Source organism: Delphinus delphis, chromosome 6 (assembly GCF_949987515.2).
Source record: "Delphinus delphis chromosome 6, mDelDel1.2, whole genome shotgun sequence".
NCBI lineage: Eukaryota > Metazoa > Chordata > Mammalia > Artiodactyla > Delphinidae > Delphinus > Delphinus delphis.
Window position 1 is genome coordinate 80,472,442 of NC_082688.1, and position 26,242 is coordinate 80,498,683.

The 26,242-nt window shown below is 45.1% G+C and overlaps 1 protein-coding gene and 2 non-coding genes across 4 annotated transcripts in view; all 3 read right to left on the reverse strand.

Moving 5' to 3' along the window:
- UBAP2 (ubiquitin associated protein 2) overlaps positions 1-26,242 on the reverse strand; it is a 115,508-nt gene that overhangs the window by 2,337 nt on the left and 86,929 nt on the right. Inside the window, exons 13-23 of one of the 2 annotated variants that reach the window (XM_060014899.1) lie at positions 22,618-22,831; positions 19,359-19,636; positions 18,570-18,739; positions 14,497-14,710; positions 10,623-10,662; positions 8,311-8,494; positions 7,337-7,406; positions 5,457-5,582; positions 2,973-3,168; positions 2,113-2,204; positions 1,901-1,948 (exon numbers count right to left, since the gene is read on the reverse strand). In XM_060014899.1, the coding sequence (XP_059870882.1) occupies positions 1,901-1,948; positions 2,113-2,204; positions 2,973-3,168; positions 5,457-5,582; positions 7,337-7,406; positions 8,311-8,494; positions 10,623-10,662; positions 14,497-14,710; positions 18,570-18,739; positions 19,359-19,636; positions 22,618-22,831 (1,632 nt within the window). The remainder of the gene's footprint in view (positions 1-1,900; positions 1,949-2,112; positions 2,205-2,972; positions 3,169-5,456; positions 5,583-7,336; positions 7,407-8,310; positions 8,495-10,622; positions 10,663-14,496; positions 14,711-18,569; positions 18,740-19,358; positions 19,637-22,617; positions 22,832-26,242) is intronic. The other variant, XM_069540777.1, reaches the window with a different exon arrangement.
- On the reverse strand, positions 9,142-9,223 carry LOC132427774 (small nucleolar RNA SNORD121A). The gene has a single exon (XR_009519982.1). It is a non-coding gene; the product is annotated as a small nucleolar RNA SNORD121A (small nucleolar RNA).
- Positions 26,097-26,177, reverse strand: LOC132427773 (small nucleolar RNA SNORD121A). The gene has a single exon (XR_009519981.1). It is a non-coding gene; the product is annotated as a small nucleolar RNA SNORD121A (small nucleolar RNA).

Genomic DNA, 26,242 nt, shown 5'->3' on the forward strand with positions numbered 1-26,242 from the left:
ACGCTGACATTGCACAGGAGTCAGGACAAGCGTGGATGCTGAGGCAAAACACAGTGGAGCTCTATGAAGAAGGGGAGGCCTGCCCTGACCCTCACCCACCGCCCAGGGCTCTGGCAGCCCTGGACATACTACACCCCGGTCCTCTGAGCCGAGGGAAAGCCCTCCTGCTTTCCTCGTGGGCAGCAGTGTCTAGGAAAGGCACCTACAGCCTCCTTTGGCCCCATCTCCCAGACACCTCCAGGAAACCCACGGCACCCTCAGACCAGAACCACAACAGAAGGCAGGGCTAGAAAAGCACAGTTAGTAGAACACAAGCGGGGACAGGCCTGGAGGAAGCCCAGGAGGGGGAGCTCTTTGACACAAGAAAATCCAAAGGTGGAAATGAGGCACAAAAGTATCAGAATCTAAGAAATAACCAAAGGGGAAAATGAAAGAAATGCATCTCAAAAGGCAGGCTCAGAGGTGATTGCTTCTAAGGCACAAAAAGATTGAAGCAATATGCAGCAGCCCAGGATGATTCCCAGGGCTAGAATCCCACTGAGTCATTCCTAGGGGCCCAACCAGGCACCACCTTCAGACTCATTCAGGACCACCTCCTGCATTCCATCTCTGATGCCCTGGGGCTCCTGGCTGCAAGGTTTCCTGAGTGTCAGGGGGACTAGGGCCGCTTCTGGTTTCCCTGCAAAGCCCTAGGGCTTAAGGCATCCCCAGAAACCCTAAGTTCTGTTTTCCACTCTAGAAATCTGTCATCATGTCCTCAATATCCTTTCTGGGCCCTCCAGGGACATGGGCAGCAGCTGGAAAGTCCCGCAGGCCCCTTGAGCAGTAGTGTAATTGGCTGCTGGTTTGCACACTGGGGAAGAGCTGCCCAGCTACCAACCTATGGAAACATTCCAAGCAGATGAAAGGGTCTTCTGAGAGACACGAGCATCAGCCACTGGGGCCTGGGAGGTAGAGGTGGTGCCTGCAGCTCCCTGAGCTCTCTGTGGCCAGCCCAAGAGGGGCTAACACCAGTGGAGAGGAGTCTGAGGAAGGACACCTCACCTTCACTTGGGGAAAAGGAAAGACCATACCCAGGAGAGTTGACATCGGGGTCCAAATAGCTATTTACTCCCAGACAATGTGACAGATGCCCTGGTCTGCTGCAAATGATCAGGAGTCTGGGAAACGCCAGACCAAGAAGGGGGTACAGGAGCCTGCAGGCTGTCCGGGCAGGGAGCGTGCCTCATCCTGTACCTCTTCTGCACTGCAGTCCTGCTCACGTGGCCATCCCAGAGAAGGCCCAGTGCTTCATCCTGGTAGCAAGGGCCAGAATAAAGAGGCAATGCTGCCCTCAGAGTGAGACTGCAGCAACCAGAGAGATCCTGGGGCCAGCGTTCTTATACACGGGATGGCAGGCTAAACCCAGAAGGGCCCTTAAAGACTGCTGGCTCCAGCCACTCACTCAGAATAACAAAGCTGCCATCACGAGCATCACCAATGGCCACTTCAGAAGCCAAAAACACTAGATGGTACTTCGGAGAGCACTTTTTTAATAAAAAGTCTAGGGGCACGTAAGCAGCGCCACGTCCTGTTTGTTTGTTTGTTTTGGTGGGGGGAGGGGTGGAACTTGAGGGAAGAGAAGGACCCACGTTTGGTAGGGACACTGCCTACTGGGGCCCCAGGTCCCAATGATCTTCAAGATCCCCAGGCACGAGCGCAGGACGCTCGAGTGCCCAGGCTGTAGGTGCAGCAGGCACAACCACCAGATGGAAGCAGCTTTCTCAGCTGTGGTGCTGAGGGAAGTCCTCAGGCCGAGTGTCCTGAAGGCCAGAGAGGGTAGCGGTCACGGCCGCGCGGGTGAGATGCGCGAGACTCAAGAGTCTGAATCCCCCCGGCCACCAGCCGAAATCCCACTCACCATCGGCAGCCGTGACTGCAGCATCTGGAGCTCGTCATAGCCATAAACCTGTGTGAGGACCAACAAGGCTGTTAGATGCCCTGCCTTGACGGAGTCTAGCTGGAGAAACGCCCGGGATCCGAGCGGCAGAGGTGGGCTCAGGGAAGGAGCAGCAGCAACCCAAGGCCCCCAGGTCCTGCCGGGGGCCGGCCCAGAGCCCCACGTGCGCTCACCGGGTAGGCAGGAAGCAGTCCTCCGGGGCCCACGAGGTACTGGCTGTGCAGCAGGGGAGGCGCCCCCTGGGGCAGGCTGGGGGGCGCTTTGCCTGTGAAGGCAAACTCAAATGGAGTGAAGGGGCCACCACAAGGGCGAGATTCCTCACGTACTGTGGGCACGGCGGGTGTCGAGCCCACTGTCACGGTGCCGTCCCAGACGAGGCCACGGGCAAGAGGGGAGGGCAGCAGCCGAGAGAAACGGAAGCCATGCTAGGGGGCGGGGGAGACAGAGCACGTGCCACCACATCCAGGCTGTGTTACCAGAGGGGTCCGCGCCCTGCGGCACAAAACACCGCCACCCTCTCCTGAAGGCCGCACTGCGCCGAGAGGGCCCGAGCAGCAGGAACCGCCTGCCCCTCAGAACAAAGCAGGCCGGGCAGCGCCAGGAGAGGCACAGCTGGGCCAAAGGCGGGCGAGCAGTCGCTACCAAACCACAGTCTGCCCGGGTCTGGCTGCCAGGCAGTCACAGCAAGAGCAGAAGAGCCCACGAGAGCTGCTCCGTCATCTCAGCTCCAGGGATGAGCGAGGACAGAAAAGAATGGGGAGCTACGAGCACAAAGGCTGCCCAGGGGAGCGTGCCCCCAGACACTGATTTCAGAATCACCCAGAACCTGGCCCCCACATTAGCTCTGGAAGATCCGGCCTCAAGAGGTGAGTGGAACAAAGAAGACAAGCAAGTGGCGGCACAGCCGGAGGGAGACTGTGAGCTTCCGATGCTCGTGGACCCCCCCAGGCCTGCCCGCCTCGGCCTCCTCCCGGGAAGCAGAGCAGCACCTTCGAGGGGCGGGGGAGCTGGAAAGGCCCCGGGGGGCACACACCTGAGGTCACCAAGGGCGTGGCCCTGGCACTGCTGCTGGGGGCACTCACAGCGGTACCGCCCAGGCAGAGGCTGTTGACCGTGTTCATGCTGCTTGGCAGGCTGAGCCCTGAGGACGCGGCACTCGAGGCACAGGTTGCTGCCGTTGAGAAGGTGGCTGAGGACTGGAGGGAAGGGGCGCTCTCCACGCCGGCATGCTGGCAAGACAAAAGCCAGGACACATGGATCTGGGGGCAAAGCACAAGAGTGCACAAGAACCGGCCTGGCCTGTGTGCCCGCAGTCTCAGATGGACCAGTGTGCTCACCGTGGCCTCTCACACTGCAGCCACAGTAGGCCATTGGGACACAACTCATCAGCTGAGCTTTCAAGACCATTAAAATGGAGATTTACGACCAAAAAACCCTCCTAAAAAATCATTAAAGTTGCTCAGGCTTTGGTAAGTGAAACAAAGCACAGACACAGATGAGCACAGAGCATCTCAATATGAGGTGAAAAGCCACCTCACAGAAAAGCAAGGAGCCTCAGGAGAGTCGAGCCTGCGGCCACAAGCAGCCCAACCCAAGTCAGAGCCTTCCTGGCTCCTCTGACCTGAAGTCACAGGTGGCCAAGAGAGGCCTTTGCTCCAGGATCTGGTGACACTTTGTGGGTCACCAGGGACTACCAAGCAGGGCCCAGCCCGGCCCTAGGCCTGCCCGACAAGAGCCACCGAGGAAAGAAGGGCAAAGCCTAGCAGAAAGCTGTGAAGAGCCTGAGTGCCAAGGGTCCTGCCCAGCTGCTAGTAAACGAGGCATCAGGAAGGGCTTCAGGGCCTGAGGGGTGGGTGGAAGAGATACACCTGGCTGGGCAAAGCAAGGGTCAAAGAGGGAGGAAAAGGCTCTGTAAGACTGAGACCAGCCTCCAAATCAGAACTTGTGCACAACAAAGAAGCCGGGAAACTCCTGGAGGGGAAGCTGAAGAAGCGAAGGACCAGGAGAAAGGGGGCCCCCGTGTGCTCTGCTTTCCACGGCACAGACGGCGCCGTGCGGGTCCCAGCCCCGCGGGCCGCCCTGCCCACCCGAGCACTAGTATCCAGAATTGGCTCAGCAAGTGAAGACCGCTGAAATTATGGTCTTCTGGGGCTCCTCGGGACTCCTGCCCCTTCCGCCTAGATGGACAGACAGAACCAGGAAGACGAGAGCCCAGGGTAGGGCCAGGGCTGCCCAGCACCCATTCCACGGCCCCCTGCGTGGAGCCAAGGGCACCCGCCACAGGATCAGGAATGGCTCTGACCACCGCACTGTGATGGTGGCACTGGCCACACAACCTTTCAACCACAGGATTAAAAAAAGAAAAAAAAAGAACATTCCCAGACTGGGGAGTATGAGGAATCCACGGGAACTCCAGAGTCATCCAGCAAGCGTCTCCTACTTCAGTGGACCCTGGCGGCGTTCCCGTATCTGCCCCCTCACCTCTCAAACCTGTGAGGGAGACAAGCTGCTGGCTCGCTCGGACCATCCGACGGGGCTGCCACTCAGCCCCTCAGATGGGCCCAGAAAAGCACAGCTGCACCAAACCTTCCACAGAACACGAAGGGCAGGAGAATACACTAGATTTCCTTTACAGACAAGGTAGGAAAGACCTGGCTGTGACAGACTATGATATATCCGACTATTCAAAAATCAATTCATAAAATGACAAACCTAGGAAAAATATTTGCACTTCCCATCACAAAGGGCTACCTACTACAGAAATAAAGACCACAGACCTGACAGGAAAATGAAAAATGTAAACAGCTCACCCAAAAAGAAATTAATGGCTTTCCAATATATAAAATAGATGTTCAAGCTCTTTCGATTAAACACTATACTGACAGGTCATTTTTCTATTAACACATTGGAAAAATACAAATATTTGGTAACATCATTTCAGGAGGACGTGGGGAAAGAGGACATTTCATTCTTTGCCAGTGAGATCTAAGTGGGTTAAAATCACTATGCAGAGCAATTTGTATAAAATGACAAATGCCTAGCAATTCCACCTCCAGGGTTTACACTCTAGACACAGCTGCACACGTGAAACACGTGCAGAAGGTTATCCACCGTTGTTTGTACAGGCACATCTCATGTTCTTGTGCTTCTCAGATACTGCGTTTCTTACAAAGTGAGGGTCTGAGGCAACCCTGGGTCAAGAAAGTCTATCAGCACCATTTTTCCAACAGCATTGGCTCACTTCCTCTCTCTGCGTCACATTTTGTTAATTCTCACAATATTTCAAGTCTTTTCATTATTATATTTGCTATAATGATCAGTGACCTCTGATGTTACAAATGCAAAAAGATTACAACTTGCTCAAGGCTCAAGTGATGGCTAGCATTTTTAGCTAATAATGTATTTTTAAATTAAGATATGTTGTTTTTGTAGACATGTTATTGCACACCTTAACAGACTACAGTATAGTGTAAACAAAACTTATATGCACTAAGAAATCAAAAGATATATGACTCACTTTCCCACAATATTCCCACGGTGGTGGTCTATAACTGAACCCACAGTATTTCCAAGGTATCAAGACTGAAAATGGCCCTAAAGTTCCATCAGAGGAGGCCTGATTAAATAATGTAATGCAGCAGGGCTGTGAAAAAAGAACAAAGAACTCTGATTCAACACAGAAACCTCCTGAAGCTACACTGTTAAGTGAGGGAAAAAGATAAAGGACACTATGTAGAGAATACTCCCATTTATATTACAGGAAAAGAAAAAGGGCAGAAGGAAAACTGCTATGTATGCATTTTATGGGTTTATAAAATACAAACTAGAGGATCAAGAAAATAGGAGGAAAAGGCGTACAACCAAGTAGAAAAGAGACAAAAACTTTTCAGTATATATCTCTTTATGTCTTTCGTTATTGAATCTGTGACGATGTTAGCAATTGTACTAGGTGATTCTGGCTGTGGCCATTGGGACTGTAAGATTTGGCGTTTCCTGCTAAGACACAGAGTGCAGCTAACCCATGAGAGCAAGAGCTCTGGGCTCCAACACACAGTGCCCGGAACAGGAGGCCAGCTCTGCAGGGCTCACAAAGGGAACATCTCAGGGCTCCCACTGGCCAAACAGGAGGCACTGGCTGGTGGGCAACTTACTCCAAGGGCAGAGATATTCACACCAATCTCTGCTATGAAGACAGTGATCTATGTGTTTTAAGACAAAGAATTATGTGTAAACTGATTTCACTTGGAAAGCTAGAGTATGAAAGCCATGATGTTAGCCAGGTCCTGATAAAGGATAGGACCTGAATCTTCCATTGCTTCATTCTACAGCGAAAGATTCGACTTCTTCTTCAGAGGAAACCAATTTCCCCCAGTTTCCCGACTCTCCCGTTCATCTGCACCCAAAACTTCCTTCCCTACTTGAGGAACCATCTACTTCCACCTTGTGGAAGCCTGCTGTCTCCCAGGAGAGGGACACTGTGCTCTCTCCAGGCACCTTTCCTTCCACGTTCCAGCCTCCCCGGCTGCTAGCACAACACCCGCCTGCTGCCCTGCCTCCTTGCACGGCCCGGCTGCCAGCCCTCAGCCTGCTCGGTCTAGACCGAGTCCTACCCAAGACCACGCTCCCAGCTCCACAGCTCAGAAGCCGCACCTCAGCAACCACCATCTAGGTCACTCTTCAGCGCACCAGGACACTCGCCCGCTTGTGCTTCCACTCTTGCCTCTCCATACCCACACTTCCTTCTTCAACAGCAACCTTCCCAAAGCCTCTGCCTCTGAGCTGGGGAAGATGGCCTGAGACGGCAAGAGTGAAGTCTCCACGACCACCAGCAACCTGGAATGCAGTTACACTGACTGGGCTGTCAGTCTCAGAGACACGCGAGCTCTCCCTTTCCTTTCAAGCACTCTCCCTACAGTGGGCTTCACAAAGTAACAGAGCATTCCCCAGGAACACTGCTCTTGATTAAACTTGACTTTTAGTAGAGGCCATGTGGAAGTTAGCAACGAGTCTACTTTCCTCTACAAAACTTGCAAAGACCTCAACATAAGAAGCCCCAGCAAATAAAACCAACCCTGCCAGGTAGAAAGGTCTCCTATCATGAACAGGGAGCTCAGTGAGTTCTTGGGAACAAATTCACCACCTGACAGCCCTGCCAATCATCTATCAGGTGTGGAGAACCAATTCTTCCACAGAGACATGGACTTAGGAAGCAAGATGTCCTCCATGTTGCCTAGGAAATCATCTGTTCAAACCATGTACCTAGATGGAGACATTACAGCCAAGCTATTAGAGTATTTCAGATATTTAAAATCCACAAACTAAAGCCCCACCTGCACATGACTAAGCTCCAAGCTGGCTAAGCAGGGTGCTGGGCGAGGGAGCAAGGAAAACACTTACCGTGTGTGACGTGCTGGTGGAGAGCACCGTGTGCGCAGAGGAGAGGCTGCTCTGGTGGCCGGAGAGAGAGCTGGAAGACAAGGCAGAGCCCCGCGTGTGCACCCCCCAGCACTCCACTCGAGGGACCCACGCGTCTAGGAGGGCTGCACACGAGCTTGCCCATCCCTTCACATCCTTCCTTCCATGTGGCCTTGGAACCCAGTCCAGGTGCTCTGTGGTCAGAAATGATCTAAAGGGTCACTCACCATGAGGATCTGGGACATCCTGCCCTAGGAAAGCTACAGAGCCAGCTCAGACAACTCTAACCATTTGCTCTGCAGACTGTAAATGCTAAGAACAGGATTGCACTAAGAACACGGCCAGCCCCAGAGACCCCATTATATTTGTGTGTGAGGGAAGAAAGTTCCTATGTTCAACCCCACATGCCAGAGACAGAGCTTGAATTCCCATCAAATGCAGAACTCAAACCAAACGCTTTTGTTCCTGGCTACAGGAGGAAAGAGGAGAAGTCTACTCAGAAGACAGGGTAAGGACCAGACAAATCCCATTCTCCTGCACCCTGTTCTGATAACTTGATCTCTGACACCACGACAAGTGCGAGGCAGTGACCTGCTCAGAAAACCCCCAGCACTCTCACCCCACATCACAGCAACGGGGCCCAGAATGCGGAGGAGAGACAAGGTTCGGGGCACCCTCCTGAGGGCTGAAGAAGAGTAGCAGTGACCCCTTGGACCCACCTGATTCCCAGGGGACCCAGGGCTCTGTGACAGCAGGGGCATTACAGGACAGCAAGGCTTTCACACTCGGTGCCTGTGAGACCCTACCCAGCCACCTATGCTGCGGCCTTACTGCAAAAGGCCAGGACATCATGCAGGGAGCAACAGTGGGTTCTGCTCATGGGAACAGCCATGTAGAAGGGCTCCAGGACTTCGCCCCCGTGTGCCTCGGACTCTGGGCCCGTATTTTCCACATACCTGCTAAGTTGAGAGAGGGGGCTGCTGGACAGGTCACCAGGCTGGGACAAGGAGGGCAGAGCGGCAGTGTGCTGGGGTACAGAGGGCAGAAGCGGAGTGCAAGAGGTGGTGCTGGGCAGGGAGCCCACGGATGGGAGGGCGGAGGGAGGGTCTGTTGTCTTTGGAGCTGGAACAGATGAAGGAACTGTAAGAAACAGATCTGTTTAGCGCCAGAACCAACCGTTAAGTATCAGAAATATGCTCAATGTTTTGTGACACGTCAGGCTCAGCTGAGACATATACAAAGTTACACCCCTGGGGAAAATGCACAAGCATGCCACAGGTAGGCCCTTCTCTGTCTGCTGCGACTATGGAGAGGACTGTCAGAACACAGGTCCCAGGCAAGGAGAGAAATGACATCTTTACCAGCATACACAGCCCCTCTGGGGTGAACATACTCCTCCCAACTAAAGGAACCCGACCCTGAGCCACACCCAGAAAGGGAAAGAGGCTCTAAGTTTGACAAATACAGTTACAACATGAGCACAGCAAGGGACAGTGAAAATCTGGTAGGCGAACCACCCAGGGGTTAGGTCTGCTTCTATCAAATCAGGCTGACTTTGTGAAAGGTCACAGACAGTTTAGGGCAGGAAGGGGTTGATAGCCCAGGGTACATATACTGTGGAGAGCTACACAGGCCTAAAATCTGCAGAAGACACCCCTGCTGTCCACACCTACTTTCAAAAGCGCAGTGAGCACTTCCTTCGCATGTGCTTGAACAGAACAGACCTCAGAGCACACAAACGCACGCGTTAGGCTTTCAGAAGAGCATGAATGCGATCAATCCTAGCTGCAGAAAAGACTCAGTTTTAGTGCCATCCACACATACAACTCAGATATGTGCTTGGGAATAAAGCATCATTGTCTTTTCCAGTTAGGAGGTGGCAGCACCTTTCCTTGGGAGGCCCTGGGAGTCCAGGGGACACACACTAGTCTCTAAATGGAGGATAGCTCGAAAACCAGAACAGACAGCAACAGGGCAACACAGCACAGTCAGTTCTTAAGAGTGGTCTTCACAACCCTGAGGCTTGTTTTTTACTCACAGTCCTTCCCAAATGACACCTGTTCTTACAGAAACTAGATAAACACACCATAGATGTCCCTGGCCCCAAACTCACCTCCCTGAGTGTCGGATCACGTTAATGACAGGTTCACAGAAAGCCTCTCAAAGAACGTGTGTTTGTATGAATTTGAGTGTGTATGTGTGTGTGTGTGTGTGAGACAGAGACAGAGAGAGAGAGACAGAGAGAGAGAGAGAGAGAGAGAGAGAGAGAGAGAGAGAGAGAGAGAGAGAGAGAGAGAGAGACGGTTGGAGAAGAGAGCACAGGACATAAAAACCTATCTAAAACGTGCACTATGTTTTACGGTCATTTCACATCTCATTATCTCACTTAAAATCTCCAGTACACCTCTATGTGCTCTCGACCCCATGCCTGGACAAAAGAAACTTCCCACTACGGCTTGTGGAATTCATACTTCCTGTGACACCAGTGTTCTCAGAGCTACCCACGTTATCACATGTGTCATTTCAATTCCAACTGAGGCCCACTCCTGGTCTGGCAAAATCCCATGGCCACTCTGCAAAAATTCCTAAATAAAGAGGGTCTTTTTGACTTCCATACCGATAGTGGATACCCATTTGCTTTACTGAATGATGAATGAAAATCAGTTTCATTTTAGACTATGATCATAACCATAGATAAATTAGCTAAGAACAAAGGAAACAACTAACGGGGATTCACCTACACTATCTCCAGTGATCACTGAGCTGTGCTGGATGTGGAGGGCCCCCTCCTTTTCTCCCAAGTGTTTATAGTGAGCAACATTTTATCTCTCTTCCTCACAATGTCTTTCCTGAACTAGCATGCCAATTTCTGCTTGAAATGTCTTTCACATTATTGAAGTGAGAGCCCTCCGAGCATCCTGGAACCTGGGCCTCTGAGCCAAGCATCTTTTAAATCCAGCCTACACTCTACACTTGGGGGTGCAGTCTGACAAGGGCAGAATAATACAATACCTCCTTCTTGCTGTGGATATAACATTTCTAATAATACCATCAGCTCCAACCTGGTCACGGGGAATCTCTATCTAAACTCTAAACGCAAAGAAATGATGCCAACGATGGATCAGACACAGCTCTCAGAAAAAATGTAGAAGGACTATTTTTGCAGAATTAGCCATTGGCCAATTGTTTTCCCATCGCATTAGCTACGCTCTTTTTCTGTCTGTGGTTTCCACCAGCCACGACAAGAATAGTTAGCTCACATACTTACTGTCTACTGTCTGCTGACTTCGACTACCACCATGTCCATTCTGTAAGAAAGAGAAAAGAAAGTAAACCTGCAGAATCAAATGACAACCTAGATGACTTTCTACGGGATTTAGCCACAAACATATGAAGCATTATGAATTAAGCAAAGAACTATGGCCTATTTTGTTTTGTTTCTTAATAAAAGGAGAGGCAATACAACAAATTCTTAATAAATCTCAACAAGCTGACATTTTTTTTTAAAACAAACTGGGTATTTAAGGAAGTAACAAGGATAAAACATAAGACCAAAAGCACAGGAAGCAATGAAACAGTCCTAAAAATTATTAAGCCATAGGAAGGACTTAGGAATTCTCATTATATTGAAATCTCCACAAGCCTTCCTGTCTCAAGCACATTCTGTCTCCTGAGTACCCCCCATACAAGAAAGAAAATGTTTCCAAATTATAACAAAGATAACTTTCATACAAGAAATTATCATATTTTATATTATTAACAAAATGGTTCTCAGAGAAAGACGTTACTTTGAAACATGTTTTTTTCTGAACTGGGTGGGGAAAGAGTGAGTTAGGACTGTTTGGTAGTCAGTCCCAAAAAGAACAGAATCTGAAAACAACTGGTTTGAGTTAACCATAAAGCACTTCACTGGAACCTTCTCACAGAAGGAGGCATCCTCACAAGGAAAACTTTACTTCCACAGACTGGGTGGGGAGACCCGGCAAAGAGTGATTGACACTGGAACCTATTGGGCTCAGACACTGGTCCTGGATGGAAGAAGGAAGCTGAGGAAATAACCTTCTCACAAATGTCAAAACTACTTAAAAAAAAAAGACAAACCTTATAGCTTTTGACTCTGCCTTAACCAAAATCCAGTACAATTTCTGCTCATAAAATCTTAATTTACAACACATTTTAGTCTTAAAACAATGAGATTATTTACAAGAAATGTAGACAATAAAACAGAACTGCTAGGAAAAAACAAAACGAGTTAAAAGACTGAAGTCAGAGAAAGGGAAACACCAATATACAAAGACAGGTGGAGAGCAATCAAAGTTCTACTCTTTTGCCTCCCTCTCAACAGGGGTTCACTATTCAGTAAATACATACACATGACATCAAGCATGTGCAGCCAAGACAGCACAAACCCTGACATACAAAGTCTTCTCAAAACTACACCAGAGGGCTTCCCTGGTGGCGCAGTGGTTGAGAGTCCGCCTGCCGATGCAGGGGACACGGGTTCATGCCCCGGTCCGGGAAGATCCCACATGCCGTGGAGCGGCTGGGCCCGTGAGCCATGGCCGCTGAGCCTGCGCGTCCGGAGCCTGTGCTCCGCAACGGGAGAGGCCACAACAGTGAGAGGCCCACATACTGCAAAAACAAACAAACAAAAAACAAACCAAAAAAACTACACCAGACAAAAAAAAATAGAAAAGGGGAACGAAACAGCTGCCATCATAACTTAGGAACACTTGATCCCACCTAGAAAATCATTTTTTTAATTTATTTGGCTGTGCCTGTTCCCTGACCAGGGATTGAACCTGGAGCCCCTACATTGGCATCGTGGAGTCTTAGCCACTGGATCACCAGGGAAGTCCCTAGAAAATCATTTTTAAATACAAACAACGAAACAACAAGGTCCTACTGTATAGCACAAGGAACTATATTTAATATCTTGTAATAATCTATAATGGAAAAGAATCTAAAAAAGAATATATGTGTATAACTGAATCACTTTGCTGTATACCTGAAACTAACACAACATTGTAAATTAACTATACTTCTATTAAAAAATATTATAAACAAAACCAAAACACTCCACAAACAATGGACAAATTGACACAACAAAGGAGCCATATTATTTGGGATGGGGGAAATTCTAGGCAGAAGCATGGTGGGAACAAAAATAAAGTATCAGATGATCGGGAGAGATCAGAAATCTGGTTCAATGAGCTGAGCAAGAAACGAGGTGAACAGTGATACAGACAAGCAGAACAAGAGGTAAAGTTAGAGCTGGAACTGAGATGTCATGGAGATGACAGATTTAAGCACACAGTCTGATTTATGTTTTAGAAACTATAGACCAGCACGTTCCAAGGCAACGGAATATATTTTTTTAATTATTTATTTATTTTTGGCTGCATTGGGTCTTTGTTGCTGTGCGCTGACTGTCTCTAGTTGTGGTGAGCGGGGGCTACTCTTTGCTGCGGTGCGTGGGCTCCTCATAGCAGTGGCTTCTATTGTTGCGGAGCACGGGCTCTTGGCGCACGTGGGCTTCAGAAGCTGTGGCACGCAGGCTCAGTAGTTTTGGCTCGTGGGCTCTAGAGTGCAGGCTCAGTAGTTGTGGCGCACGGGCTTTGCTGCTCCGCAGCACGTGGGATCTTCCCGGACCAGGGCTTGAACCTGTGTCCCCTGCATTGGCAGGTGGATTCTTAACCACTGCGCCACCAGGGAAGCCCGGGAACAGAATATTCTGCAATAATGGAAATACTGTCTGTGTGTGCTTGGTCTTATATTGTAGTGACTAACCATATCTAGACAGTCAGCATTAAAATGTGGTATGTCTGAGAAACTAAACTTTTAATTGTGTATTTAATTTAAATAAACTACTACATGTGGCTAGTGGTTGCCATGTCGGAAATCACAAAAATAAACTTCTTAAAGAAGATATATGAAGAATACACGGCTTTTTAAAAACATGTAAACCAAGAAAGGCAAATACAGGTGGAAAATGAGAGCAACAAAATTTTGTACAGTAGAAAGCAGATTCCAGAGAGTAACTCTGACTTAGCTGACCGGGTAAAGCCAAATCATAAGCAACCAGTAGGGAAAACCAGAAAACCACTCAACTGACATCAAAGAACCACACCGAGCAACTCAGTACTTATATATATCACATAACTTTGGAAGTGGGTATGGAGGTAGGGCTAAACATAGGAGAAATGTTTTAAACTCTTGTACAGCAGGGTGAATGCCCCCTTCCACCGTCTCCCACAGGCTCTAAACTTCATCAAGAGGGTAACACATGGCAAGGAGTACTATTAAAAAAACACAGATTAAGTCAATGCAGACAAAACAAATTATTCCAACGGCAGCCTTCTGTCTGCACTAGGCTCTTAAGACACTAACAGACAGGTATAGGCCCTACAGGGAAGAGACTAGAAGAACAGTCCCTGGAGAATCTAAACAAACTCAACAGAAAAGGCCCACAGGGGCTGATGAAGGAACTCCCCACCCCTAGAGAAATGGCCGCCCACACTGTCCCTCACGAAAGCCCACATCCAACAACCTACTGCCACAGGCAGTTAACCTTTCAGTGTCAAGTGGGCAGCCTGGAATCACCAGACATTTGAGGAAAACATCTAACATGAAAGATGGAAAAGGAAGGGAGGAAAAGTCTCTTAAGTTGATACGTATAAATATTTCCTCAGAATCTTAGAAGGAAACCTAAGAAAAGACAACATACCCAAATTTCTGCTATGCCAATTCAATTGTTTTCATTATTTTCATGTTCTCATCCACTCTTTAAAGTAGCTCTCTCTATAATGCTTGAATGTCTTTGCCTTACAGGAAAGTGAAATATTACAGACTATAGTCCCAGCCTACGCCATCCAAGCCGCTCTGAACAACTCAGGGTATATCCTTACACTATCCTTATACCAAGTGTCTGGGTCCATTCACACAATCCTTGTGCAAGGGTGCTTGAAACACAGGTTTCAAATGAGATGGCCACTAATGGCAAATCCAACGAACTATACGGATTCTACTTAAAAGGTTAGCCATTTCTAAAAGGAAATCTTAGCCAAAAAGCATGATTTCCCAACTACACACCGAACTCCAAATAGGATTTCCTATGAGGAGAAACCGGAAACACCACTAACCATGATGGTTCCTGGAGCTGACTCCGATGGACTCACAGAGCTTTGGTACGCGCTCCTGTCATGCACAGAACTCTGGTCGTAGGAGGAAGATGTTGTTATGGGACTAGTGGAGCTCAGCGATGAGCTGGTCAGACTGGAGGAGGTAATGACTGAAGTTGTGTGGGTGGAGTTCTGCACTGCACTGGTCACTGCTAGGGAGGTATTCAAAGAGTCACTACAAAGAATAAAAGACATGAGACATAAATTTGTGTCACTTTACAGGTTTTCATGGAGTGGTTTCATCTCTTTATTGTCATATTCTAAATTAAATAAACATATCTGTAACTACAAATTTACACTACTGCATTATTTATTTAGTTGTTAATTTTTCTCGTGCAGGATCCAATCCAGGATCATCTGCATTACTTTTTATTTTTTTGTAACATCTTTATTTTAATTGCTTTACAATGGTGTTAGTTTCTGCTGTATAACAAAGTAAATCAGCTATACATATACACATATATCCCCAAATCTCCTCCCGCTTGTGTTTCTCTCCCACCCTCCCTATCCCACCCCTCTAAGGTGGTCACAAAGCACCGAGCTGATCGTCCTGTGCTATGCGGCTGCTTCCCACTATCTGTTTTACATTTGGTAGTATATATAAGTCCATGCCACTCTCTCACTTCGCCCCAGCTTCTTACCTGTCCCCCTCCCCGGGTCCTCAAGTCCATTCTCTACATCTGTGTCTTTATTCCTGTCCTGCCCCTAGGTTCTGAAGAACGTTTGTAGATTTTTTGATGATGGCCCTTCTGATCGGTGTGAAGTGATACCTCATTGTGGTTTTGATTTGCATTTCTCTAATGATTAGTGATGTTGAGCATCCTTTCATGTGTTTGTTGGCAATCTGTGTATCTTCTTTGGAGAAATGTCTATTTAGGTCTTACACCCATTTTTGCATTGGGTTGTTGGCTCTTTTGACATTGAGCTGCATGAGCTGCTTGTATATTTTGGAGATTAATCCTTTGTCAGTTGCTTCGTTTGCGAATATTTTCTCCCATTCTGAGGGCTGTCTTTTCGTCTTGTTTATGGTTTCCCTTGTTGTGCAAAAGCTTTCAAGTTTCATTAGGTCCCATGTGTTTATTTTTGTTTTTATTTCCATTTCTCTAGGAGGTGGGTCAAATAGGATCTTGCTGTGATTTATGTCAGAGTGTTCTGCCTATGTTTTCCTCTGAGTTTTATAGTGTCCGGTCCTACATTTAGGTCTCTAATCCATTTTGAGTTTATTTTTGTATATGGTGTTAGGAAGTGTTCTAATTTCATTCCTTTTACATGTAGCTGTCCAGTTTTCCCAGCACCACTTACTGAAGAGGCTGTCTTTTCTCCATTGTATATTCTTGCTTCCTTTGTCATAAACTAGGTGACCATATGTGCGTGGCTTTATCTCTGGGCTTTCTACCCTGTTCCACTGATCCATTTCTGTTTTTGTGCCAGTACCATACTGTCTTGATTATTGTACATTTGTAGTATAGTCTAAAGTCAGGGAGCCTGATTCCTCCAGCTCCGTTTTTCCTTCTCAAGATTGCTTTGGGAGGCTTCCCTGTGGCACAGTGGTTGGGAATCCGCCTGTCAATGCAGGGGACACAGGTTAGAGCCCTGGTCTGGGAAGATCCCACATGCTGCAGAGCAACTAAGCCCGTGCACCAGAACTACTGAGCCTGCACTCTAGAGCCCACGAGCCACAACTACTGAGCCCACATGTCACAACTACTGAAGCCCGTACACCTGGAGCCTGTGCTCTGTGACAGGAGAGGCCGCCACAACGAGAAGCCTGTGCACTGCAATGAAGAGTGGCCCCCATTCATTGCAACTAGAGAAAGCCCGCATGCAGGAACAAAGACCCAATGCAGCCAAAAACAAATAAATTTATTTAAAAAAAAAAAAAAGATTGCTTTGGCTATTCGGGGTCTTTTGCATTTCCATAAACATTGTAAAATTTTTTGTTTCTATTTCTATGAAAAACACCATTGGTAGCTTGATAGGGATTGCACTGAATCTGTAGATTGCTTTGGGTAGTAGAGTCATTTTCACAATGTTGATTCTTCTAATCCAACAACATGGTATATCTCTCCATCTGTCTGTATCGTCTTTAATTTCTTTCATCATTGTCTTACAGTTTTCTGCATACAGGTCTTTTGTCTCCTCAGGAAGTTTATTCCTAGGTATTTTATTCTTTTTGTTGCAAAGGTAAATGGGGTTGTTTCCTTAATTTGTCTTTCAGATTTTTTGTCGTTAGTGTATAGGAACGCAAGAGATTTCTGTGCATTAATTTTGTATTCTGCTACTTTACCAAATTCATTGATTAGCTCTAGTAGTTTTCTGGTGGTATCTTTAGGATTCTCACGTGTAGTATCATGTCATCTGCAAACAGTGGCAGTTTTACTTCTTCTTTTCTGATTTGGAATCCTTTTATTTCTTTTTCTTCTTCTCTGACTGCTGTGACTAAAACTTCCAAAACTATGTTGAATAACAGCAGTGAGAGTGGGCAACCTTGTCTTGTTCCTGATCAGAGAGGATATGGTTTCAGTTTTTCACCACTGAGAACGATGTTGGCTGTGGATTTGTAATATATGGCCTTTATTATATTGAGGTAGGTTCCCTCTATGCCCATTTTCTGGACAGTTTTTATCATAAATGGGTGTTGAATTTTGTTGAAAGCTTTCTCTGCATCTATTGAGATGATCATATGGTTTTTCTCCTTCAGTTTGTTAATATGGTGTACCACGTTGACTGATTTGTGTATACTGAAGAATCCCTGCATTCCTGGGATAAACCCTACTTGATCATGGTGTATGATGCTTTTAATATGCTGTTGGATTCTGTTTGCTAGTATTTTGTTGAGGATTTTTGCGTCTATGTTCACCACTGATATTGGCCTATAGTTTTCTTTCTTTGTGACATCTTTGTCTGGTTTTGGTATCAGGGTGATGGTGGCCTCGCAGAATGAGTTTGGGAGTGTTCCTCCCCCTGCTATATTTTGGAAGAGTTCGAGAAGGATAGGTGTTAGCTCTTCTCTAAATGTTTGATAGAATTCACCTGTGAAGCCATCTGGTCCTGGGCTTTTGTTGGAAGATTTTTAATCACAGTTACTACTGCATTATTTAAATGATGCAACTGAAGATTCAAAAGAACCACCCCTCCCCCCTCCCAAATTAGACCCACCTAATTTAACTGACAGGCAGGGTGACATCTTTAAGGATCCTTAAGAATCTTTACAGAATCCAGATATTGTGAGTCCTTCCTTAGAAAAGGGAACTCAAGCAATTATCAGATTTTGGCTCTAGAAAGTAAAAAATTTAATAAAATAGAATCTAAAATCTGGGATTCTCTATTTATAAAATATTCCACTGAAAGAAAATAAGTGTTGACGAAGATGTATAGAAACTGCATCCCTCATAAACTACTGGTAGGAATCTAAATGCTGCAGCCTCTGTGGGAAACGTTTGACAGTTCCTCAAGCGGTTAAATATGAGAGTTACCATATGATCCAGCAATTCCTAGGTATATATACAAAAGAAATTAAAGCACACAAAATTTTTAACTGAATTTTCACACAGCATGATTTATAATAGCCAAAAAGTGGATGCAACCAAATGTCCATAAACTAATGAATGAATAAACAAAATGTGATGTATCTGCAAAATGAAATATTATTTGGAAACAAAATGCATGCACACTATAACATGGATGACCCTTGAAAACACGATGCTAAGTGAAAGAAGTCAGATACAAAAGGCCACTTACTGCATTTTTTTCTAGTTATGTGCAGTGTCCAAAACAGGCAAATTCAGAGACAGATTACTGCTTTCCAGGGGATGGGGGAGGGGGGAAATTGGGAGTGACTGCTAACAGGCACAGGATTTCTTTTTAGGGTGATGGAAGAAATGTTCTGTAATTAGATACTGGTGATGACAGCACAAACCCATCACTACAGGGTGTCTTTTCTCCACCAGGTGATTTCTTAGGCTCTATTTTGTTTTACTTTGCAAAGGACTTAACTCAGTCAAAACCGGAGAGAGAAGTAGGAAGTTGTATACCTTAAAGATTTCGAATACAAGCTAATGGGAATCTGGCTACTATTTTCACTGCTTGCAGCTGATCCAAATTCAGAGAGAGACGGTTCTGATCCAAATTCCAAGGCGCCAAACTGGACATTTAATCCTGTGACATCTGCTGAACCAGGCATTTCCACTGCAGAAGCTGGGATCTGAAAAAGCAAAACCATGATGTCAGCAACAGAGGTCAGAGATTCCAAGTCCCAAGGCCTACAAAGCTAACAAGCACTGGGTTCCCAGGGCATTGTGGGCAGGCCTGAGGAACAAGGAGTGAAAGGCTGAAAGGAAGGAAAAAGGAAGATGATTTTTTTTAAAGAGAGAGAAAGGAACAGAGCAAAGAAAAATTAGAAAGTTAACAGGACAAAAAAAAAAAAGTTAACAGGACAATGGTCAGTGTCACCAACTGCTTCTTTGAGCAAAGAGAGGGGGGAGGATTGTGGTGAAGGATGACTGAAGAAGAGGGGCCTCTAATGAAAGCATTACCTGGTCAACGAACCACTCATCCTCTGTCTACAGAACACAGCTAAATACGTAAGAACAGCAGGTCCTGAGTTAAATACACAAGACCATCAGATTTCCTGAGCCAGACCTGTAATTTGAATGCACAGTCCCTGTCTCTTAGCACAAACCCATTCCCTCTATATTAGCCCAGTTGCTCAGAAATGACTGAGTCCTCATAAAGCAGTAAACTATGTACTTGAAAATACCACAGGAACTAAGTGTTAAAATACGTCCATCTTTGGGACTGTGACTTCACGATGGAAGACCCACCTTAGAAGCTGGAGGTATTCGCCGTTTAGGGAGTTTGATGTGTTTAGGCTGTGGCTGGTGAGCAGACACGGCGATGTTTTCGACAGTCATGCTGGGAAGCTGCAGAAGTTTGTTCACAGTGGAGGTACTGCTGTCTCTGGGTGCTGACTCTCGGAGTTTCACCTGGGAAGGAAAGGACTCCAACCCAGGAGGAGGAACAGTGACTGCCTGAGTCTGCTGCTGCTGTCGTTGGCTCAGTTGGCTAAGAACAGGAGATGGCTCAGGCTGAGATTTGAAGTCTAAGAAGGTGGGGGGGTGGGGGGCAACAATCAATCATTTAGGCACATGAGCTCACAGCTCCCTCTTCCACCAGCACTGATGCTGAAGGGTTGCTGTCATCACTAGTTTCTCCCAACCGTCTTCTAGCTGAATCCCAAACGTGGTGTGTGAGTGTGTCTATAATGTTTAACAACTGGTATATGATAGATTGAAAAGAACACCTGAATGGGTTTGTAGCTAATGTCTTATGCAGAGAGGAGATTCAGTTTATGCTAAAGCATATGGGGTGGGGAATAGGTGTTTTATATTAACTTCTGAAAACTATTTTATTGATTTTTTCAGTAAGTAACATATGTGATATTACAAAATCTAAAAGGTACAAAAATACACATGAATGTGATGTGAATACAAATCACCCTTCCACCCCATCCCCAAATTTGATCCACAGAAGCAGACACAGTACCCAGTTTCTTGAATATCTTCAGATATACTGTTTCAGTATATATACATAGAGACACACACACACACATATATCTTGCTTCCTCGCAAACCATTTAGTTTTCAGAGACTGTTCCACATTAACGTATAAAGAGCTACTTCATTTTTATGATTACAAAGTAATCCATCATACATAGGTATTGATTTTTAAAACCAGTACTGTATTAATAAACTTTTAGGTTTTCCAATCTCTTGCTATGAAAAACAATGCTGCAATGAATATATTTCTACGTAAGACATTTTGGTCAAGTGCAAGTATATCTGTAGGATCAATTGCTAAAATACAGTTGCTGGTTCAAAGAGTGACTATATTTTAAATTTTGACAAACACTTCAAAATTCCTATCCATAGACAGAACACAAACTTTTTAACATACTGTAATACCACACTTTTATCCTTCTTCGTTTGATTGGTGGAAAAATGGCAGAAAAGACACAAATTAAAATGATATAAGTTTCAGGGCTTCCCTGGTGGCTCATTGGTTAAGAATCCGCCTGCCAATGCAGGGGACATGGGTTCGAGCCCTGGTCCGGGAAGAACCCACATGCCGCGGAGCAACTAAGCCTGTGCACCACAACTACTGAGCCCGTGCGCCTAGAGCCTGTGCTCCGCAACAAGAGAAGCCACCGCAATGAGAAGCCAGCGCACCACAACAAAGAGCAGCCCCCGCTTGCCACAACTAGAGAAAGTCCACGCGCAGCAATGAAGGCCCAACGCAGCCAAAAATAAATAAATTTTTTTAAAAAAATGATATGTTTGGCTAAAAATCATTGCATACACGTAAGTTTTCTTTGCCTATGAACTCTGTCCATACCCTCTCTTGACCATTTTTTTACTTCGTTGTTGGTCTCCTTGATTTTTAGTTAGTTTTTATATTAAGGAAGTTAGCCCTCTGCCTATGATACAAATTTTTTTTTCATAGGTTGTCTCCCTTTTCATTTGGTTATGGTGTTTCCTATCATATCTAGAAAGGTCTACCTCACACAGAGTATATCAAAATCTTCCCATGTTTTTCTCTATTATTGTTCTAGATTCATTATTTATGTTTGGGTATTTCACTCATTTGGCACTTTGCTGAAGAGTGGGAGTTAGGGATCCAACTTCATTTTCCAGCCAGTTACCAAACAGAAATAAACCGTCTTTCCATCATTGAGTTGAAAAGCTACCTCTGCCATATAGGATAGAGGTTGGCAATCCTTTTCTGCAAAGGACAAGACAGTAAATATTTTAGGCTCTGAAGGCCTTCTGTTAGCAAATTCTCAACTCTGCCTTTGTAGATTGAAAGTAGTTATAGGAAAAACAGAAATGAATGGCTGTGGCTGTGTTCCTATAAAAGTGTACTTACACAAACGGTGGCAAATCCAGTTGAAGGTTTGCCATCCCATGACTTAGTATATTTCCATCATAGATGAATCTACTTTTGGCTTGATATTAGAGGCATGTACAAAGAAGACAGGCTTTTAAAGAATATGGGAATAGCACGCTCAAATCTAAAAACTCACACCACTCATCTGTTAAGTGTGCAGAAAAAAGTTAACATACATAGGAGGCCTATAGCTGCCATCAGAAATGCCAGCTTGCAGATGGGCTCTCAGCTTCTGTCTGGGAACAGGGAATTTTGGTATGTTCTAGACAAAGGATGCCTACACTCTAACTGATAAAAGGGATTCTCTGCTCCTCGATTATTTGTACAATGTGGTTTATGTTGAATACTTGCTTTCCTTCTGGGATTCTACAATTTTGGTTTGTACTAGGTGGAGGGTGCCCATGTAACCAAGTCCCCCAGTAAAAACCTTGGGCACTGAATCTTTAGTGAATTCCTTGGTAGACACGACTTCAAACCTAGAGTAGCCTCAGGTACTTCCGTAACAGTAAACCATTTCATTCAGCAGAGAAATGTGCTTCCATGTCTCTCAATACACCCTAAACACAAACCAGACAGCTGACCCTATGGTTAAAGTAACCCCCTGCTATTGTGGCATGTGTGTGTTGGTGAGAAATGGTGGTTTAATGTCAAAAAATCTATGGGAGTACAGCTTAGAAAACATCCAACTTACACATGATGCCTTTAAATTATAAACCACAGACATTAAGGCTGGACCAAATCATGGTGGATACATGCATGTGTTAGAATCAGAAAGCAACCAGAGGATGTGATTTAAAGTGGTGTCCACATTCCACCTTCTTATTCTAATAAAGCTCAAAAAATCTGTCTAGGCATTTATTCAAAGTGTTGTTTCCTTATATTTGCATGAATATTTCCATGTTTTTGCACATCTCTTCAAGGTATGTACTTACTACTACTACTAATATTAACAAATAAATGCAGGTATTTATACAATGCCAAGCTGACTGATTTAACTCAGCAACTCTGCAGAAGTTCTACTAAAAAAGAAATATGTCTGGTCAAATCCACATTAGTGTGCAAAAGTCAACCTGCTCTGCTAATGTTCGGCATGTCCTCACTAGGGGCAAACCACCACACTTACCAAAATACACTTACCAAAATGACTAAGGACTGAGGACTGGGATGCTGAGGGCTTGAGGTCCCAAGAAGAAGCGGTTGTGGGAGGACCTGTATTATTCTGCTGTGAACTTGGGGTGGTGGTAAACTGGCCCAAACTTGGAGCTTCCAACTGGTCCAAAATCTGGGAGCTGGTGATGTTTGCCATTTTGGAAGGTGCGAGCTCTCCAAATCCTGAACCAAGGACGGATGACTTTAAAGGGAAAGAAAAGCAAAAGTCCTCAGCGATACAGAATTTCTACAACAGGCTCTAAAACACACCATGTATTTTCACAAGGATTTAAAAAATTATAACCTAAAACATTCTGAATTAGTAAGAATCATCTGAGTAAATACTACATGAAAACATTACAAGATCTGACTACATAAATCCAACAGTCCTTCCTGATTCTGATACAAGAGGTTAGAGGGGGGCTTCCCTGGTGGTGCAGTGGTTAAGAATCCACCTGCCAATGCAGGGGACATGCGTTCGATCCCTGGTCCGGGAAGATCCCACACGCCGTGGAGCAACTAAGCCTGTGAGCCACAACTACTGAGCCCACGTGCCACAACTACTGAAGCCCGCGTACCTAGAGCCCATGCTCCACAAGAAAAGCCCGTGCATCGCAACAAAGAGTAGCCCCCGCTCGAGGCAACTAGAGAAAGCCCGTGCGCAGCAACAAAGACCCAACGCAGCCAAAAATAAATAAATAAATAAATTTTAAAAAGAGGTTAGAGGGAAGGGGAATATTTGCCCTAGACTTTAAGAAATTGATTTTTATTTAAAAAGTGATGTCACAAGTTCACAAACACAATACTACTCTTTTTAAAGTAAAGAGAAATACCATGAATAAAATGACAGAGACAAGCCTGAAAAACAAAATACAGTCTTTAACTTTTTAATGTTTTTAATAGGTTTAGTCAGAGAGATCAGCCATCGGGTCACCCGGCAAGATCAGACGCAGGTCACAGTACTTACTTAAAAAGTTTGTATTCTAAAATCAGATATGAACTACACAGGTGGTATCTGTGTATTGAGCAGATTCCCTAGACACTGCTGTGTTTATTACAAGGTGTTTAGATGACTAACTACACCAAATACGCTCCCAATGCGAATGAAAGCCTATGACTAAACAACATACAGTTGCAGATCAACTGCATTTTTACTTATCACGATCATTCAGTTTCTGGAAAGGTTAAGTCCTTTGTCAAAAATAACTTTGCAGGGACTTCCCTGGCATTCCAGTGGTTAAAATTCTATGCTTCCACTACAGGGGGGCACAGGTTCGATCCCTGGTAGGGGAACTAAGATCCCACATGCCGTGTAGTGTGGTCAATAAATAAATAAGTAAACAAGCAAATATTAAAAAAATTTTAAAAAACCCTTTCCATAACCATCTTAAAGGTTAAAAATAGAAATGATTTGCATTTCATCAAGAGGTCAGATCTAGAGAGCAGAATTATTTCTGCTATCAATTCCCAAAGGCATGGACTATCTATCCCAGTTGTTCTAAAGATATCCAAATTCTCCAAAACTAGGCTGTCGGCAATTATTGCACATCAAACACAGAATCTGCTTCTATTAGAAAGTTGTGCTAACATTACTTATTGCTACTCCTGATTCTGTGCTCATGCTGCCCGCTACACTACTCTTATGTTGCTATAAATCCGCCAAAACCCAGCTCAAGCCTACTTGCTCAATAAAGGCTTCTTGGATGATGCTTCTATTCTGTTTTCTTACCGAATCTCTATCCTGTTTCAGCATTTAATCTTAACGCACTTTCTGTGTGTTTCACAACACGATGACATCACTGCATCAATGACTAGCACCTTGCTTTAGGTAACACTTAGCACAGGACTTTAATTCCACCTATGCATTTCAATCAATGGGGGCAGTTTACAAATGTGTCTATTGGTACACTTGTGCACATGCACTCACATATACATAAGCACACACAAGTGCCCAAGCCCAAAGATTCTGACTGGTCTTGTGTAGAATCTGGTATAATTTTATTATTATTATCATTATTAATGTTGCTATTAACTAAAGTTTTCCAATGATTATAAAAGTATAGTAGGGTTGGAACTTCCCTGGTAGTCCAGTGGTATAAGAATCCACCTTCCAATGCAGGGGACACTTAATTCCTGATTGCGGAACTAAGATCCCACATGCTGTGGGGCAACTAAGCCTGCGTGCTCTAGAGCCCACACGCCACAACTAGAGAAAAGCCCGTGCACTGCAATGAAAGATGCTGCATGCTGCAGTGAAGATCCCGTGTGCTGCAGCTAAGACCCAATGTAGCCAAATAAATTTTTTTTTTTTTTAAAAAAGTACAGTAGGGTTGAGAACCACTGCTCTAATATGCTAAACAAACAATTCTTACTCCAGTTTCTCAAGATGTTGTCCACAACAAAAAGCAACATACCTGGGGGATGCTGTAAAAAGCAGAAACAAAAACAAAAACTCAACTCACGTCTTATCTACGCTCTCAGTGGCCTGACTATGATTCCAGCAAGTCAGCAAGGACATCACATCAGTATACCAGTGGTAGATGGAGGAAAGAAATTGGATGGTTCAATCAAACTCAGGGGTATTACTGGGCCCTCTCAAAACAGAGACAGCACCCTGCCTTGGGCCTGTCCGACTTCAAGCACTGATACCCTCTCAAACACTATCAACAATGGCACTAAAAATGTCAAGTTCCCAAGCCAGTTATACTTGACATGACATGACTATGTAGAGTAGAAGACAGCAATGAAAAGTTTACATATTCAATTCTCCATTTTTTTAGGGAACAGCAAAGGATTTTGAGTCAAGTGGGAGAGGGTGATTATCATATATCGTATTCATAAGAAATTCCATTTCAACTGTAGATTTCAGGTAAGACACAGCAAAGAATGAACCAAAGTAATTGTCACTAGGGAAAGCTGTGGATCTGTGTTTATAGTCCTTCCAACCTCCCCTCTGCCAACTCAGAACTGCCCACACTTGGACAGGGACTTGAGTTCACCATTCTGCAGCTACATTCTTTCACGTTCTATGCTCTTTTATTCCCATCACCTATCTTCATATGCTTCACTAAAGGTTCCTGAACTTCTTTCTGATGGGAGTTTAATTCTTATGGGAGCCAGAGTCATATATGCAGCAACAGATGACACTGTTCCATTGAAAACGCATTTAAATTTTTAAGGGCCTCTACTACATAATTTTTAGGAATAACAAATAAAAATGAAAAAAATATAAGAACCTAGGCAGACCTAGAAAAAACTGTTCTTGCATATTAGCAAGCCAATACTCACAAACATTAGCATTTAAGTAAACTGGAAAACAAATGAAAATTTAACATCTTAAGTACAGAGACAGACTTTGAAACAAAATCCAAGAAAAAAAAATCATTAGTAAGAAGGATGCCTAACTAAATGATTATAACTAAACTAATTCATAATTCAATGAATCATAAAGAAGTATTTTTATCTTCATCCAGAAAACTCAGTAGTTGAATTCCACATGGCATCATCAGATATGTGCTTGGAAATTATCACATCATTGTTTTCTGGACTGAGATCTAGTGTAGAAACTTTTATATGTAAAAAATAACCATAAGGCATGTGTCATTCTAGAATA